Source organism: Helianthus annuus, chromosome 11, assembly GCF_002127325.2.
Source record: "Helianthus annuus cultivar XRQ/B chromosome 11, HanXRQr2.0-SUNRISE, whole genome shotgun sequence".
In the NCBI taxonomy this organism is placed as follows: Eukaryota; Viridiplantae; Streptophyta; class Magnoliopsida; order Asterales; family Asteraceae; genus Helianthus; species Helianthus annuus.
The window spans coordinates 11783916-11797438 of NC_035443.2; the positions used below are offsets into that span (position 1 = coordinate 11783916).

The following is a 13523-nucleotide window of genomic DNA, read 5'->3' on the forward strand; positions in this document are numbered from 1 at the left end:
AATTGGAAGAGAAGTGGTGAATCTTGAAACAGGCTAAAACAAATATTGAGTTGAGTTAACTAGAAAGATGAAGATCAGAAAGGGTTTGGTTTTGTTGGCTCTTTTATTTGCTTTTGGAATTATCGTGTCTTCTGCAAGATTACTTGATATTGCTGATGACAGTGAGTTTACTCTTCCATTTTAACTTTGTTTGTGTTTTAGTATTTGGCAAACAGTTTGTTGTATCAGTAAAATCAAACATTGCACTCCTAGAATGAGCGAGTAATTACACCTTTGATAATTAAGGAAGTGCGTAAGATAACAATCATTAAGTTTTTATGTGTTAGTTACCTGTGAATATGGTTAATTTCAGAGTTGGAACTTGATGACGAAAGGAAACGCTCAATAGATAAAGCCGGTATTGTGGAAAGAGGAGTTCTTGAAGTAAGTGATGACGATGACTCATTAGAAAAGACTGCTGCCGGCATAGGAGGTGGTGGAAGCGGCGGTGGCAGCGTGGGAGGTGGTGGGAGTGGTGGCCATGGTGGTGGCCATGGAGGTGGAAGTGGTGGTGGTGGTAGTGGCGGTGGCAGCGGAGGTGGAGGAAAGGGAGGCGGTAGTGGTGGTAGTGGAGGAGGTGGAGGAACGGGAGGTGGTGGCAGTGGAGGCGGAAAGGGTGGTGGTGGCAGTGGAGGTAGTGGCGGGGGCAAAGGAGGTAGCGGAGGCAGTGGAGGTAGCGGAGGCGGAGGTGGAGGTAGTGGTGGGGGCAAAGGAGGTGGTGGAAGCAGTGGTGGTGGACATGGAGGGAGTGGAGGAGGAAAGGGTGGCAGCGGAGGTGGAGGAAAGGGAGGCGGTAGTGGTGGCAGTGGAGGAGGTGGAGGAACGGGAGGTGGCGGTAGCGGAGGTGGAGGAAAGGGAGGCGGTAGTGGTGGCAGTGGAGGAGGTGGAGGAACGGGAGGTGGCGGTAGCGGAGGTGGAGGAAAGGGAGGCGGTAGTGGTGGCAGTGGAGGAGGTGGAGGAACGGGAGGTGGCGGTAGCGGAGGTGGTGGCAGTGGAGGCGGAAAGGGTGGCGGTGGCAGTGGAGGTAGTGGTGGGGGCAAAGGAGGTAGTGGAGGTAGTGGAGGTAGCGGAGGCGGAGGTGGTAGTAGCGGAGGTAGTGGTGGGGGCAAAGGAGGTGGTGGCAGTGGAGGTGGTAAAGGAGGAGGCGGTGGTAGTGGAGGCGGTGGCACTGGAGGTAGTGGAGGAAGCAAGGGAGGGGGTGGTAGCGGTGGTGCTGGACACGGAGGAGGAGGAGGAGGAAGCGGAGGTAGTGGAGGCGGAGGAAGCAAGGGCGGGGGTGGTAGCGGTGGTGGTGGACATGGCGGAAGCGGAGGTAGTGGAGGCGGAGGAAGCAAAGGAGGGGGTGGCAGCAGCGGGGGTGGACATGGTGGAGGAAGTGGAGGTAGTGGGGGTGGAGGAAGCAAGGGAGGTAGTGGTGGAGGTGGTGGTGGTGGAGGTAGAAAGGGAGGGGGCGGTAGCAGCGGAGGAGGAGGAGGAAGTGGAGGCGGAGGACATGGTGGTGGCAGCGGAGGAGGAGGAGGAAGTGGAGGCGGTGGACATGGTGGAGGCAGCGGAGGAAGTGGAGGAAGTGGAGGCGGTGGACATGGTGGAGGCAGCGGAGGTGGAGGAGGCAAGGGAGGAGGCAGTGGTGGAAGTGGTGGATCACATGGTGGGAGTGGTGGCGGACACGGTGGCTCTAAAGGAGGTGGTGGTGCAGGGGGAGGTGGTGGTGTAGGTGGAGGAGTCGGAGGTGGAGGTGGTGGAGGCGGTGGTAAAGAATGAGAAAACTTAGGGTGAAGTTAATGTCAACGAAAGCATGCATGCATGCATTGTGTAACAGTATGTATGTTGTCAATATATTGTATGTGTCAAAGATAATAGTTAATAAATATGGGTAGATGAGAGTGGTAACTTCATCTATATCCTGGAAATCATGTGTACGATCCCCAAAATAAAGTAGATATGTTCTGTTCCAACGATTAGTTCAACGTTATATTGCGTTTGTGTTTTAGTTGAACCACCTAGCTTGGCCATTTTTTACATGATAAATTGCACGTGATAATGGTTTGATAATACGGTAAAACATGATAAAGAAAATGATGTGTATCCATAAAGTTGCAAGAAGATGGAAAGTGCAAGATAAATGCCACAAGTCAAAAAGGCCTGAATTAGAGTGATTATATTAAATTTGACATGTATATCAATTTTCATATATAAATTCAGTTTGTCAGGTTATACCAAGTTCAAGTCGAAACCAAACTAATCCTATAATACTTACTTTTTACGAAGTAATAATAATATATATGCATGTACAATACATGTGTGGGAATCGCACAAACACATGCAATGAACTAGTATTCTTTTAGATAGGCCTAAAGATTACTCTATTCAACCAAATCACGACAATCCAAGACAATAACTTTACGCACCAGCAATTCAGAATAATTAAAATAGAATAAATAACAATAAGTAACATACGTTACACTCGAGGTGTGTATGCAATAACACAAGTGTTGTTAAGCTTGACCTTGGTGCTTGGAAGTGTTCTTGGGCTTATTTTGTTAACTGATTTGCCGATTGGCGTCACTGGTTTTTAACGGCGATTATAAATTTGGCATGTTTCTCAGAATTTTGTCGAAGTGTTCTAAACTTTTCTCCATCACATTCATCATTTAAACCATCGTTGATGTATGTGTCCCGGCCCGGTTTAGGTTGTATCATCATTTTTAAGGTATTTCTTGTTTTGACCTTGATAGGAACTTTGGGTTGGGCCAACTTGTGATTAAGAACATTGTTCTAGTTCCCTTGATGGCTTTAAGACCTCAACTTGTTTTGATTCTGATTTTTATGATGGTTTCTAGTTTTAAAACGAACTTAGCTTGTTGACTTGTACCTTGAAAGTTAGGATTAACTGATTTGTTGTGTTTCCATATGTACCAAAACTACAAAGATTACTCGCGGGGCTTCGGTCGATATCTATTTTGGATCAGTATAACAATCGAAAGAAATACGCTCAAAAGAATATCAACACATGTTCTACATCAACTGAAAACCATAAAAAATAAATTTAAATTGGACAACGAGACGGATTGTTTTGAAATTAACTGTAAATGGAAACATAAACGCTATCTTAAATATAACTTTAATGAAAATTTACACCCAAACGTAAACTAACTTAAATTTAAACCGACACATGCATTAAAATAAACACCTAAGATAATAGTGTTTTTTAAAGTTAAAGAGTGGTACAACGCGTTGCAGCGGTGCCGAAACATAAAGTGATATCGCCGTCTAATGAACACGTATTATAGCTGACCCGGCTTGTTTTCAAACAGAATTAACGTCAAAACGTAGAATAATTGAAAACGTTCATAAATATAAGTATGAAAATGTATTATATTTGACTCGACCGAAAAAAATACATCAAAAGTTATATCAATTGAAAACGTACAAATAATAAGCGTAAGAACATATTGTATTAGAACTAACTCATTTCCGAAGAATATTTACGTTCGTTAGACCTAACTCAATTCCGAAGAAAATTTACGTCGAAAGGTAAATCAACTTAAATTTATACCGACACATACATAAAAATAAACACGTGAAACTCAATTACAAAGCTTTTAGAAATTTAATGTGTTGTAAGTGTCAATGCTGAAAGTTAAAAGATAAAAATATAAAAAAGACAAAGGAAAAAAGAAAAGTCTAAATGTCATAGTACTATTCATCAAAGTTACTAATTGGATTATAGATAACTAGGTTATCACCTGCGAACTTCGCGGGTCGGAAAATTTAATCTACATTATCACAAAGTGTATAAATAATATAAATACAAAAGTGGCATATTACATAAGTTACTCATTTACATAAATTACTTATTGACAAAGTGAAAATACAGTTCAAATGCATAGAAGTATAAAGCATTATATTTTTTTTACGTTTATTAAGGATTAAGATGTCTCGGACAAACAACAATTACTCTTTCTCTAAGGGGCTGTTTGGCAACCTCTGACTGGTTAAGTGCTGAACCATTAAGAGGTCTGAATGGGTAAGAGACTCTGACCCAGTAAGTGCTGAACCGGTAATGTGCTGTTTGGTTAGACCTCTGAATGAGTATGTATAATGACTTTTTTACCCCTCTTGCTTCCAGTTAATCTTACCCATTTTCTGCCATTTCTTTAAACAATTCAAAACAAACACACAAAAAAAACTACTTAAATTCAAAACCATGTTTAACAAAAATCAGTGTAATGGATTAAAAATCAATATCATACTTCCTAATCATAACTTTTAATCTTCTATATCACAGTTCATATAAACTTGCACATAATACCACTGTTCAGTTCAAGAAAGCACATAATACCACAAATTCCATACCATCAGTTCATACAAACTTGCACATAAAAATCAATATAATAGTTCCTAATCAAAACTTTTACACATATTCAACGAATTAGTTCATAAATCCATCAGTACATCAAACTTGCACAGAAAAACCAATATCATACTTCCTAACAAAAAATTGACTGTTGATTGCACACAGAAAAATCAATATCACACTTCCTATCATATTTCACAATGTTTAAAAAATCACGGATTGAACACATAAAGATTCAGGAATTGTATAAAGAAAGGTAAAAACAACTGATTGTTACCTGTGGAGGAGGCCGGTGGCTAATGGTCGTCGAACGGAGGAGGAAAGCGGTGACTGGTGTGGCTGAAGGTCGTCGATTGGAGGAGGCTGGTGGCTAGGATGGTTGAAGGTCATCGATTGGAGGTGGTCGCGTCTGGAGGAGGACGGTGGCTGTGGTGGCAGTGCAAAAGGAGGGAGAAAGAGGAAGTGAGTGAGCGGCGCAATAGGAGGAGGACGGTGGCCGTCGAGGAGGAGGACGGTGGCTATGGTGGCAGGGCAAAAGGATGGAGGAGGGAGGGAATTACAGAGTGATATGAGAGGTTGAGGGAGGAGAGCAGCGTGTTTTGTTTGAGGAAGGGTACAGAGGTCTTATTTTTCATTCAGACTCTCTCAAATGCTGAACCATTCAGAGCTGAATGGAACCATTAAGAGGTGATGTTTTAGTGAACCAAACATACCTACCTCTGACCGATTCAGAGGTAGCCTCTTAATGGAACCATTCAGAGGCAAACAAACAGCCCCTAAGCCATCTAAATTTTCTGGCTACGGCCATCACTATAGATCTCCAAATTAAAAGACAAACATTAAATAACATCACAAGGTAACTAAGCATATGTTTGTAAAAAAATATAATAAATTTTAAAAAAATTAGCATCTGAATGTTAACCAATACATTCAACCAAAATTTAAATTATATAACTCTGACACCAAGCTCAATTAAATAATAAATATACAATACATTTTTATCAATAAAATTAAATATAACATTATATAACCTATAGAACTGACAAATGTAGCTATAATAAATTCATAAATCTCTAATATTCCCTTTTATGCATTTGAACAATAAAACCGAACCAAATTAAACTGTTACTAATGTTTTGGTTCCGGTTTGGTTTCATGGTTTAAGCTTTATTGGACCTTTATACAAATGTGAAAGATATAAAAAATAAAATGTTGTCGAGTTCTAAACAAAAAGCCAATATCAAAATTGATTGGTTGTTAGTCGCAAATATCCCTTGGTGGAATCAACTATGCTTTGACGTCCTTATCGTTAATAAGAGTTAATCAATATGGAGAATAGATATCACAACATTTAGTTTAGCAAACTAATTACAATGTTACAGTAAGTAATAAATATATTTGGTGGTCAAAATTATTACCAACTGTTAAGTGGCATACTTAATGGAAATACCCAAACTACATATATTTGGCCACAAAATCAAATAATGGAAACAAATAAGATGAATTAAGTGCACATCAGTCCCTAATGGACCTGTGATATGAGAATTCAAATAGAAACATAATTTGAGAAACCTATTCTAGAGTCCTTTTATGTAGAAAGTTAATTAAGTGATTAAATGTCTAAATGATGATTCATCTTCTGAAATGGGAAACCTACATTAGAAATCCCTACCGATCATAACATAAAGCGATATAAGACTTACAAGGCTATGTGGTGTGGACATAACCCAAATGACTACCACCACATTTCACGTCAGTGTCATATCACCTCACCCTCATCCACCACCCTATATGGTGTGGACCATGACCCCCCACTAACATCTACTATCTTCCCCTACCAATAAAAAAAACCCCTAATTAATTGAAAAAAATGTCATAGTTGCCATGGATTAAACCAGCGAATCACCATGGTTTAGGAAATGGCGGTGTATCACGAGAACCATGTCCCGCTTAGCAATCCATAATCCAATCCACCACCCCGATACCCCATAGCTTAAGTGTCCTGCTATACATACGAACAAAATGCGGTTACACATTTGAGCAAAACATTGCTTTCCTACTAATTTAACTTTGTAGTTACCTAAGTGGTAACATTTATATTATTGGCATAAACAAACTACCATATATAATACTAAAATCAACACAACTAAACTTTTCATTGCTATGCAATTTTACTCTTCTACTCTTCTACTCTGTTGACAAAACAAACAATAACATCAAGGTCTAGTTAAAAAAAAACAGAGCCAAAAACATACGAAATCCAGCACCTCCTGGCGAGATAGGAGTCCCGGCGTTAGCAGAATTGCCCCCAATAGTCGTTGCACCACCAGATAGTATAAGTCTGGGTCCCAAACTAAAATTTGGAAATCAAAAGTCACCCATTTTTCCCACTACATATGATGTTGTTCCGCCTGGTGTATTATCCACAAGAAAGAGGTGGGTTGTACTTCACCTAACAGCCTTTCAATGTGAACCCGCTTGCTCGAAAGTATGAGATCATTCTGACACTTCAATATTATCAAGCATATTGTCAGCACCACAACATGTACTGCCTTTTTCTTCATTCGAGTGTAGCCTGGAACCTTGCGGACACTTGGTAGATCTTTGAAAGAGAAGGCGAAGACCGGCGGTATATTACACCACTCACTAATAATTTTGTTCCATACTACAGCTGCAACGTAGCAGGATGCGAATACGTGTGTTGCATTTCATCTCCGCCATTACAAAACGTGCACAATGTGGAGCCGCTATGGATTCTTCTTTTATGTAGACCAACCAAAGTAGGTAAACACTCTTGTTCTACACGCCACCCAGATAAATTTTATCTTTTTTGGAACCCATTTTACTCTTTGAAAAGGAAAATACGGTACTGCATACTCTGTCATTAATCTCCTACAAGAGCCCACTGGAAACTGACCTGACCCGTCCAGTTCCGACGCCCATCTATCCCTACCATCAGTGACGGCAATTTTCATTAATAAAACATCCAGGTGTTGCATTGTAAGGCGGTGTTCATTAATAAAACAAATCCTATATTAATTTGGTATTCACAAAACCTTTCTGGCAACCGTGTTTGATTTGGAGGAGCCCTCTAGTTTTTTTCCCTTTTTTGTCATGACATAAGCCTGCTATTGAGATCTTCCAAACTTCCTATTTGTCAAAATGTCACATTCAATTTCACTGTTTCTAAAGTATAAATATTAATATTAATATTTAAGGTTGCATTAGTTGTACCTCAGAATACCTCTTTCCAAATAAGCCAACACGAGATGGTTTTAGCATCTGCAGCAAACCAACCTTCCATTCTACACAAGTACACCACTGTAACACCTTGTAAGGAAGCCCCTCCAACCTATAAGTACAAAAAAAAATGCAGCCTTTGTAGCGTCATACGATAGAAATGAGATTATTTATAAATATTCCTTAGTTTTGGATTTCTTTCAAACACAATTGATATTGCTTGTCATATAGACATGTCCTCGGTGACTTCGTCCCTCACTTTATTAGTCTGCAAGATTGAAGAAAACAATAATGAATGAATGAACGAAAAGGTAAATGTGAAGTTTTGTATGAAATAACTTGTTTGCTTTTTCGGATGAAAATAAATTAAAGAGATAAGATAGAATGAGTGCCTCTTCCAATATGGTCCCGAATGTTTTTCCATCCCGTGAGACTAATTCTTGAGAGACTTGATTTCCGTCAATATTAAACAATGCATAACTGAAGAACATAAAATAATTAAAGCAATACATCAACAAACTTTGTTACCTCTCCAAATCATGGTCATATAAAACTGAGTTGTTACCGCTGGTCCAGTATAAAGGCAGCCCGAGTCTTCCAATAACTGGTGCCAAAGGATTTTCGTTATAAACATTCGATGTAAAAGAAATATAAGAAATAGCCACGGGAAAAAATAGAAGTAGCACAAGGATATGAAAACTTTCTAAGTTTCAATACTGAGAAGATATAAAATAAACAGTTGTCTAAATTAACTTCAAACCATTGTAATGAAAATGCGGTCCATCTACACAAGAAATATAAGAAATCCATCATGCTTCAAAGATAGATCAAAAGAAGACTGTCACGCTTACCGATTTTCAATCATAAAACTATAAAAGAATGTAGGGTAAATTACACTTTTCATCCTTTATTTTTGTATCGTATTGCAATGGATAGCCTTTAACTTCAATAATTATAGTCGCATTCCTTTATTTGGAAAACTCATTACACGCTAGGTCCTTTTACACTAACCCAGTTAAAAATTTCAGTTAACTATAGTCATGTGCATTGCACATGAGGGCAGTTTGGTCATTTTAAGCATTAATAATATACATTATAAGAAATAAAATAAAAAAAACTTCAAATTAATTATTTAGGATAAACAATTCTTGACTACAACAGAAATGGGCCAGTGATGAAGAAACATACTTGTTTGCAGGTAATTAGAATACGTGATGCATGTCTTATAAATTATATTGGCAGTTTAAATTCTAAATAAAGATAAAACAATATTAAAACGATTTCGTCAAATAGACCCAACAAATAACATGAAAATAATGTGTAAATCCAAAACAAAGAGTGGTACACAAAGGAATCACTTTATTTTCCAAAGTGAAAATACCAACTATAATGATGAATATAGTGTTAATCACGGTGGGATGTTTATACAACTAGTTTGCCAAAAAAACAGGTATTAAGCATTTAAATTCCAAATTAGTAAACGGTATGAGAAGGCTACAACTTTTAGTTGTACATAAAGCAACGCCTCACGATATTTACAACGAAGTGTACAACAAAAAGTTGCATCTCTCTCATCTCGTTTACATAACAACATCCTCTGCACCCTCACTTTTTACCAGTTTTGATCCAATTGTCCAAGAAGCGCGACCTTCAGACCCTAGGGTGTTTCTCTAATCACCTAGCGCGCGCCCGAGGCACACCTTTCTAATCACCAACCCATTTCAGACCGTTTTTCCAACCCAAACCTATTTTGACATGTTAGTCAACCCAACCCAACACATTTCAGCCCGTTTTTCCAGCTAACATAAACATTAACATTAACAATCTATAATATAACAAAAATATGCTCCAAATAAGTATTTGCAGCTCAACCCTACCAATCCAAACCTATTTCGACCCCTTATTCAACTAACTTGGCCCATAACAAAAACAGAAAACGACTAACCGGGTATTTATCCTAAAGCTTTTTCATAAGCAAGGTCAAATGACATGAATTTTTGAAATAACGAAACTCTTTACGCCTACCAGTATAGTCACAAAGGATTCATTCACTTAGCAATAAAAGAACAAAAGCAAAACCCAAGCCAATATTAAAAAGTGCAGTTATTTTGATAAGATAAATAGTACCATACCGTATTGTTCAACCAATATCCAGTCTATGACATGGCTTTCTCCTTTGGATCCTACAAAAGATCATTAATAAAGAAACTTCACTACAGGTCAGCTCCATGATTTTGAATGATGCCGCCCAAACATCAAAGTCCAAAATATAAACTCCATTCATTTGACCTTTTAGAGGTCAAACTAAGTACACACCAACTTCGGAAATAATAATATGAACTCACCAACGCATTCAACAGTAATGACTACATTGTACAGATAATCTGTCAAAAGCCCCCTAGGTGCGTGTCTAGGCGCCCAGACGCAGCCCAACGCATTTGCATTGCGCCCTGAATGGCGAGCTTTCGAACTCTCAGGCCTGCTTCAGGGCATTTTCTAGCTAAAATGTAAAAACAAAGTCCAAATTAAGGCTGGAATCAACCTAAAATAGCTTGGAATCAACCCTCATTATAAAGTTTTAAAATGTACCCAATTCTTGTGGCAGTGTGCCACTAAAGAAGTTATCCCAAATAAGAAGTGATTCAAGATTAGGAAGCTTAGCTATCCCTTCAGGAACATTCATGTCGGTGTGGTCTATGTATTATCTTCTCATCAAATGGGAGACATTAATTTCACTTGAGATGCCGGAACTTTTATCAATTCGTGCTTAGCCTACATGTTACAATATATGCTATTTTACATGTATATTTAACAAAAACATATAAAACGAATACAAAAAATCAAAATAGCAAGATAATAACAAAAAAAGCAAAATAGCAATATAACTATATAGACAAAAGTTACCTCCATCAGTTTACCAATGTCAAACTTGGGTGCCTTTTTAACATCATCTGCGCTTGTGGGAATGTGATTTTTTCTCTCTCTGGAAGATAGATGTTGAAAAGCGGAAACATTACTTGATGAGTTTCGCATAGTTTTATAACATTTTCTCTGACTCCCAACATGTCAAGCCTACAATTAAAAGAGATAAGTGCAAGACAAGAGCATGAAGCTTGAAGTTGAAGCATTAACTCAGACAAACCTGCCCTCCCTGAAGTCCTTCATGATATCAAGAAACTCGAGATACTCCTTGGGTGTCAACTTCTCTCTAAAACTCTTGAGACGCTGCTGGGCATCCGAAACTGTCAGAATTTTGCATTCAAGGAGTATCCCAGGGCTTCATAGCACAAAATTAAATGAATAATTAAGTCAAACACATATGTTGTAGAGAATGTTGTTATTGATTTGCGGATCAAAAGCAAGCACAAAGGAGTGAATTGAAAGATGAAAATGATATGGGTCAGTGAGAGTGAATGAACACACATATAAATCCTATTGAACACAACTTTCTGAAATAAAATACACACAAAATAAGATGAAAAATTAGGTACTTCTCAGATATTATACATCACATGTATCATGTCGGCCATTGTCATGGGTCAAAAGTCATAAAATCTCTTAATGTTCAGTACTTTTATATACCGCAATGTGGTTACCATTATTTTTCAACTTTCAGTCAAAACTTGACTAATAAAAATCAACTATTTCCACAACTAATACATGATCAATTACACAAGTTATGATACAATCCGATAGAAGTGCAATCAATACGATACAAAACTAAAAGTGAAAAACTACCTCAAAACTCTCCGATTCCTCCGATTTCTGCAATTTCGGCACCGGTGAGTGATCTAAAACCCTAAAATTGAGAAAAAAAAAAGGAATAAGTAATAGATATGCGATGAATCGGAATATGCAAAATGCGGTTGAAACGTACCAGACTGACAGAAGGTTGCGAACAAATGAAGTCTAATTGAATGAGGAACAAATAAGAAATGGATTAATCTACTTTTATAACAAATCAGAAATAGAGATCGAAAGAGAGTTGTGTTAGGGTTTCCCACGCATATAATAATTTTATATAACAAATCAGAGATAGAAATCGAAAGGCTTTAACTTACCTTGAAAATAATCATCAGAAGGTAGATGTGGTGCCGTCGAATGTGGGAAGAAGAGTGGCGGTTGATGAATATGAGAATGAAGAACGGAACTTGCACTCGTTTGATCTAGGGTTTTGAGAGAGAGGGAAGAGAGAAACTGAAAGCAAATAATTGAGATCCAAAATTATATAATGGATCCTATTTTGTTTATTGGGTGACCCGAAGGAATACGGATCCCGTGTCCAGAGGCATTCTTTGTAGATTTAGAATTTTGTATAATGGATTCCCTCCTAAACTCAAAAAAAATGAGTTGCCACATCAGCAAAATTGTCCCAAATCCAATGCCACCTAGCCCAAATCACATCTCATATATATATATATATATATATATATATATATATATATATATAGATATAGATTTTAGGTGATTTCTGATTTCGTGCGCATTTCATGAGTTTTCACAAGTCTGGTAAGCCTGTTGTACCTAGAAACTTCGAAAATGCCTGGCCTTCACATACCTTGTATTATAGTATCTAATTTTTTTTAATTCTCATTTTTTTCAAAGGTGTGGATTACTTACGAATATCGGGAGGTCTAGCATACTTTGTCTTAACTAGATCCGCGCTAGAGAGCCCCCTCGCACAATATAGGTTTGTTAATGTTTAATCACTACTAGAAAACTAGGTTTTTCCGACCGCAATTTTGGTCGCAAACCAGTCGCAATTGCCCTGTTGCGACTGTTTTCCGACCGAAACTGCGATCGGAAAAACACCCGTCGCAATTGCTCTACTCCGACTAACTTGCGACTGCTGCTATCTTTTGCGACCTGGGTTTTGCGACTTTAATAATGGTCACAAATATTGGGACTGCTCCGAGTTTTGTGGGACTTTGGTTGCGACGTTCTTGATGCGACCGTATTCCAACCTAATCTATAAAACTAGTAAAATCAATAAAACCCTACATTAATCAGCATCTAAATTACTTCATCTACATTCCACAAAAATCCTTAATCAATACTCTTCACTAAATCATTTCATCGCTGAACAAAAATGCACGTCAAATTACGACCAAACAGCGGTAAATTTGCAAATAAACGTCATCGATTTCGAAATAAGCATCAAATTCGAGCCCAAAAAAAAAAAACAAAGTGTACTGTAAGTACGCGACCATATCAGAATTGCACAAGAAATCGATACATGTGTATAGATGATTAACCAACCAATTGAGGTTTACTTACAGCAAGCAATCGAACGATGATTTATGGATTGGTTTTGTTCAGAAGTTTTAGTTTTTTTAATAATAGTTAACGTGTCAAGTATGATCACCAAAGTTATATTGTTAAAAATAATGATCCGACCTGACCCGAAACCCGTTCTCACCTGGACCCGTTCTGACCCGGATCCGTTTCGACCTGAACCAAAACAACCTTTTTTATAATTGACTTGTTTTGACCTGAACCCGTTTTGACCCATGACCCGACCCTAATGAATTAATATAGGTGCCGATGACAATAACTTTTTTTCTTATAAAGGGATTAATTTGGGTTATGTTTAATATCATATTAACATAAACGCTCACCTTCCCAATGCCATGTCGATCTGAGCACGAACAAACAAAATGTACGCCTCTGAAAGCATTCCAAAGAATTTCATTTGGGAACACGAAGGGATACTAGCTGTTTCAAATTTAGGTGCATTCAAAAGGCTAAAACTTGCTTCATCTAGTTGCCGAAGCTTCAAAAGTGCTTCCGATTTACATGCAAATAGCTGTTGAATTTGATAACAAAAGCATTCGTTATAATTTCAAATTCCAATAAGTTAATTACATAAGAAGTCATTTCAAATTTT

General features: G+C 38.1%; 1 protein-coding gene and 2 long non-coding RNA genes across 9 annotated transcripts; 1 reads left to right on the forward strand and 2 right to left on the reverse strand.

Moving 5' to 3' along the window:
* On the forward strand, window positions 1–2013 carry LOC110922788 (glycine-rich cell wall structural protein-like). Its single transcript, XM_022166986.2, has 2 exons — window positions 1–161; window positions 353–2013. The coding sequence occupies exons 1-2, from the start codon at window positions 68–70 to the stop codon at window positions 1798–1800; spliced, it is 1542 nt and encodes a 513-aa protein (XP_022022678.1). The 5' UTR covers window positions 1–67; the 3' UTR covers window positions 1801–2013.
* A 1765-nt stretch (window positions 2014–3778) lies between these two features.
* LOC110922789 lies at window positions 3779–5169 on the reverse strand. Its single transcript, XR_002583490.2, has 2 exons — window positions 4674–5169; window positions 3779–4194 (listed from the first exon to the last, which is right to left on the reverse strand). It is a non-coding gene; the product is annotated as an uncharacterized LOC110922789 (long non-coding RNA).
* Window positions 5170–6456: 1287 nt separating this feature from the next.
* LOC110921780 lies at window positions 6457–11829 on the reverse strand. Of its 7 annotated transcripts, XR_004872014.1 has the most exons (13): window positions 11698–11829; window positions 11514–11545; window positions 11375–11435; window positions 10779–10913; window positions 10541–10708; window positions 10226–10408; window positions 9982–10136; window positions 9769–9819; window positions 8165–8240; window positions 7631–7904; window positions 7453–7546; window positions 6664–7345; window positions 6457–6588 (listed from the first exon to the last, which is right to left on the reverse strand). It is a non-coding gene; the product is annotated as an uncharacterized LOC110921780 (long non-coding RNA). The 7 variants fall into 7 exon arrangements; XR_004872019.1 differs by having other exon boundaries at window positions 6544–7345; window positions 10779–10861; XR_004872015.1 differs by having other exon boundaries at window positions 6544–7345; window positions 7631–7748.
* Window positions 11830–13523: the final 1694 nt, after the last annotated feature.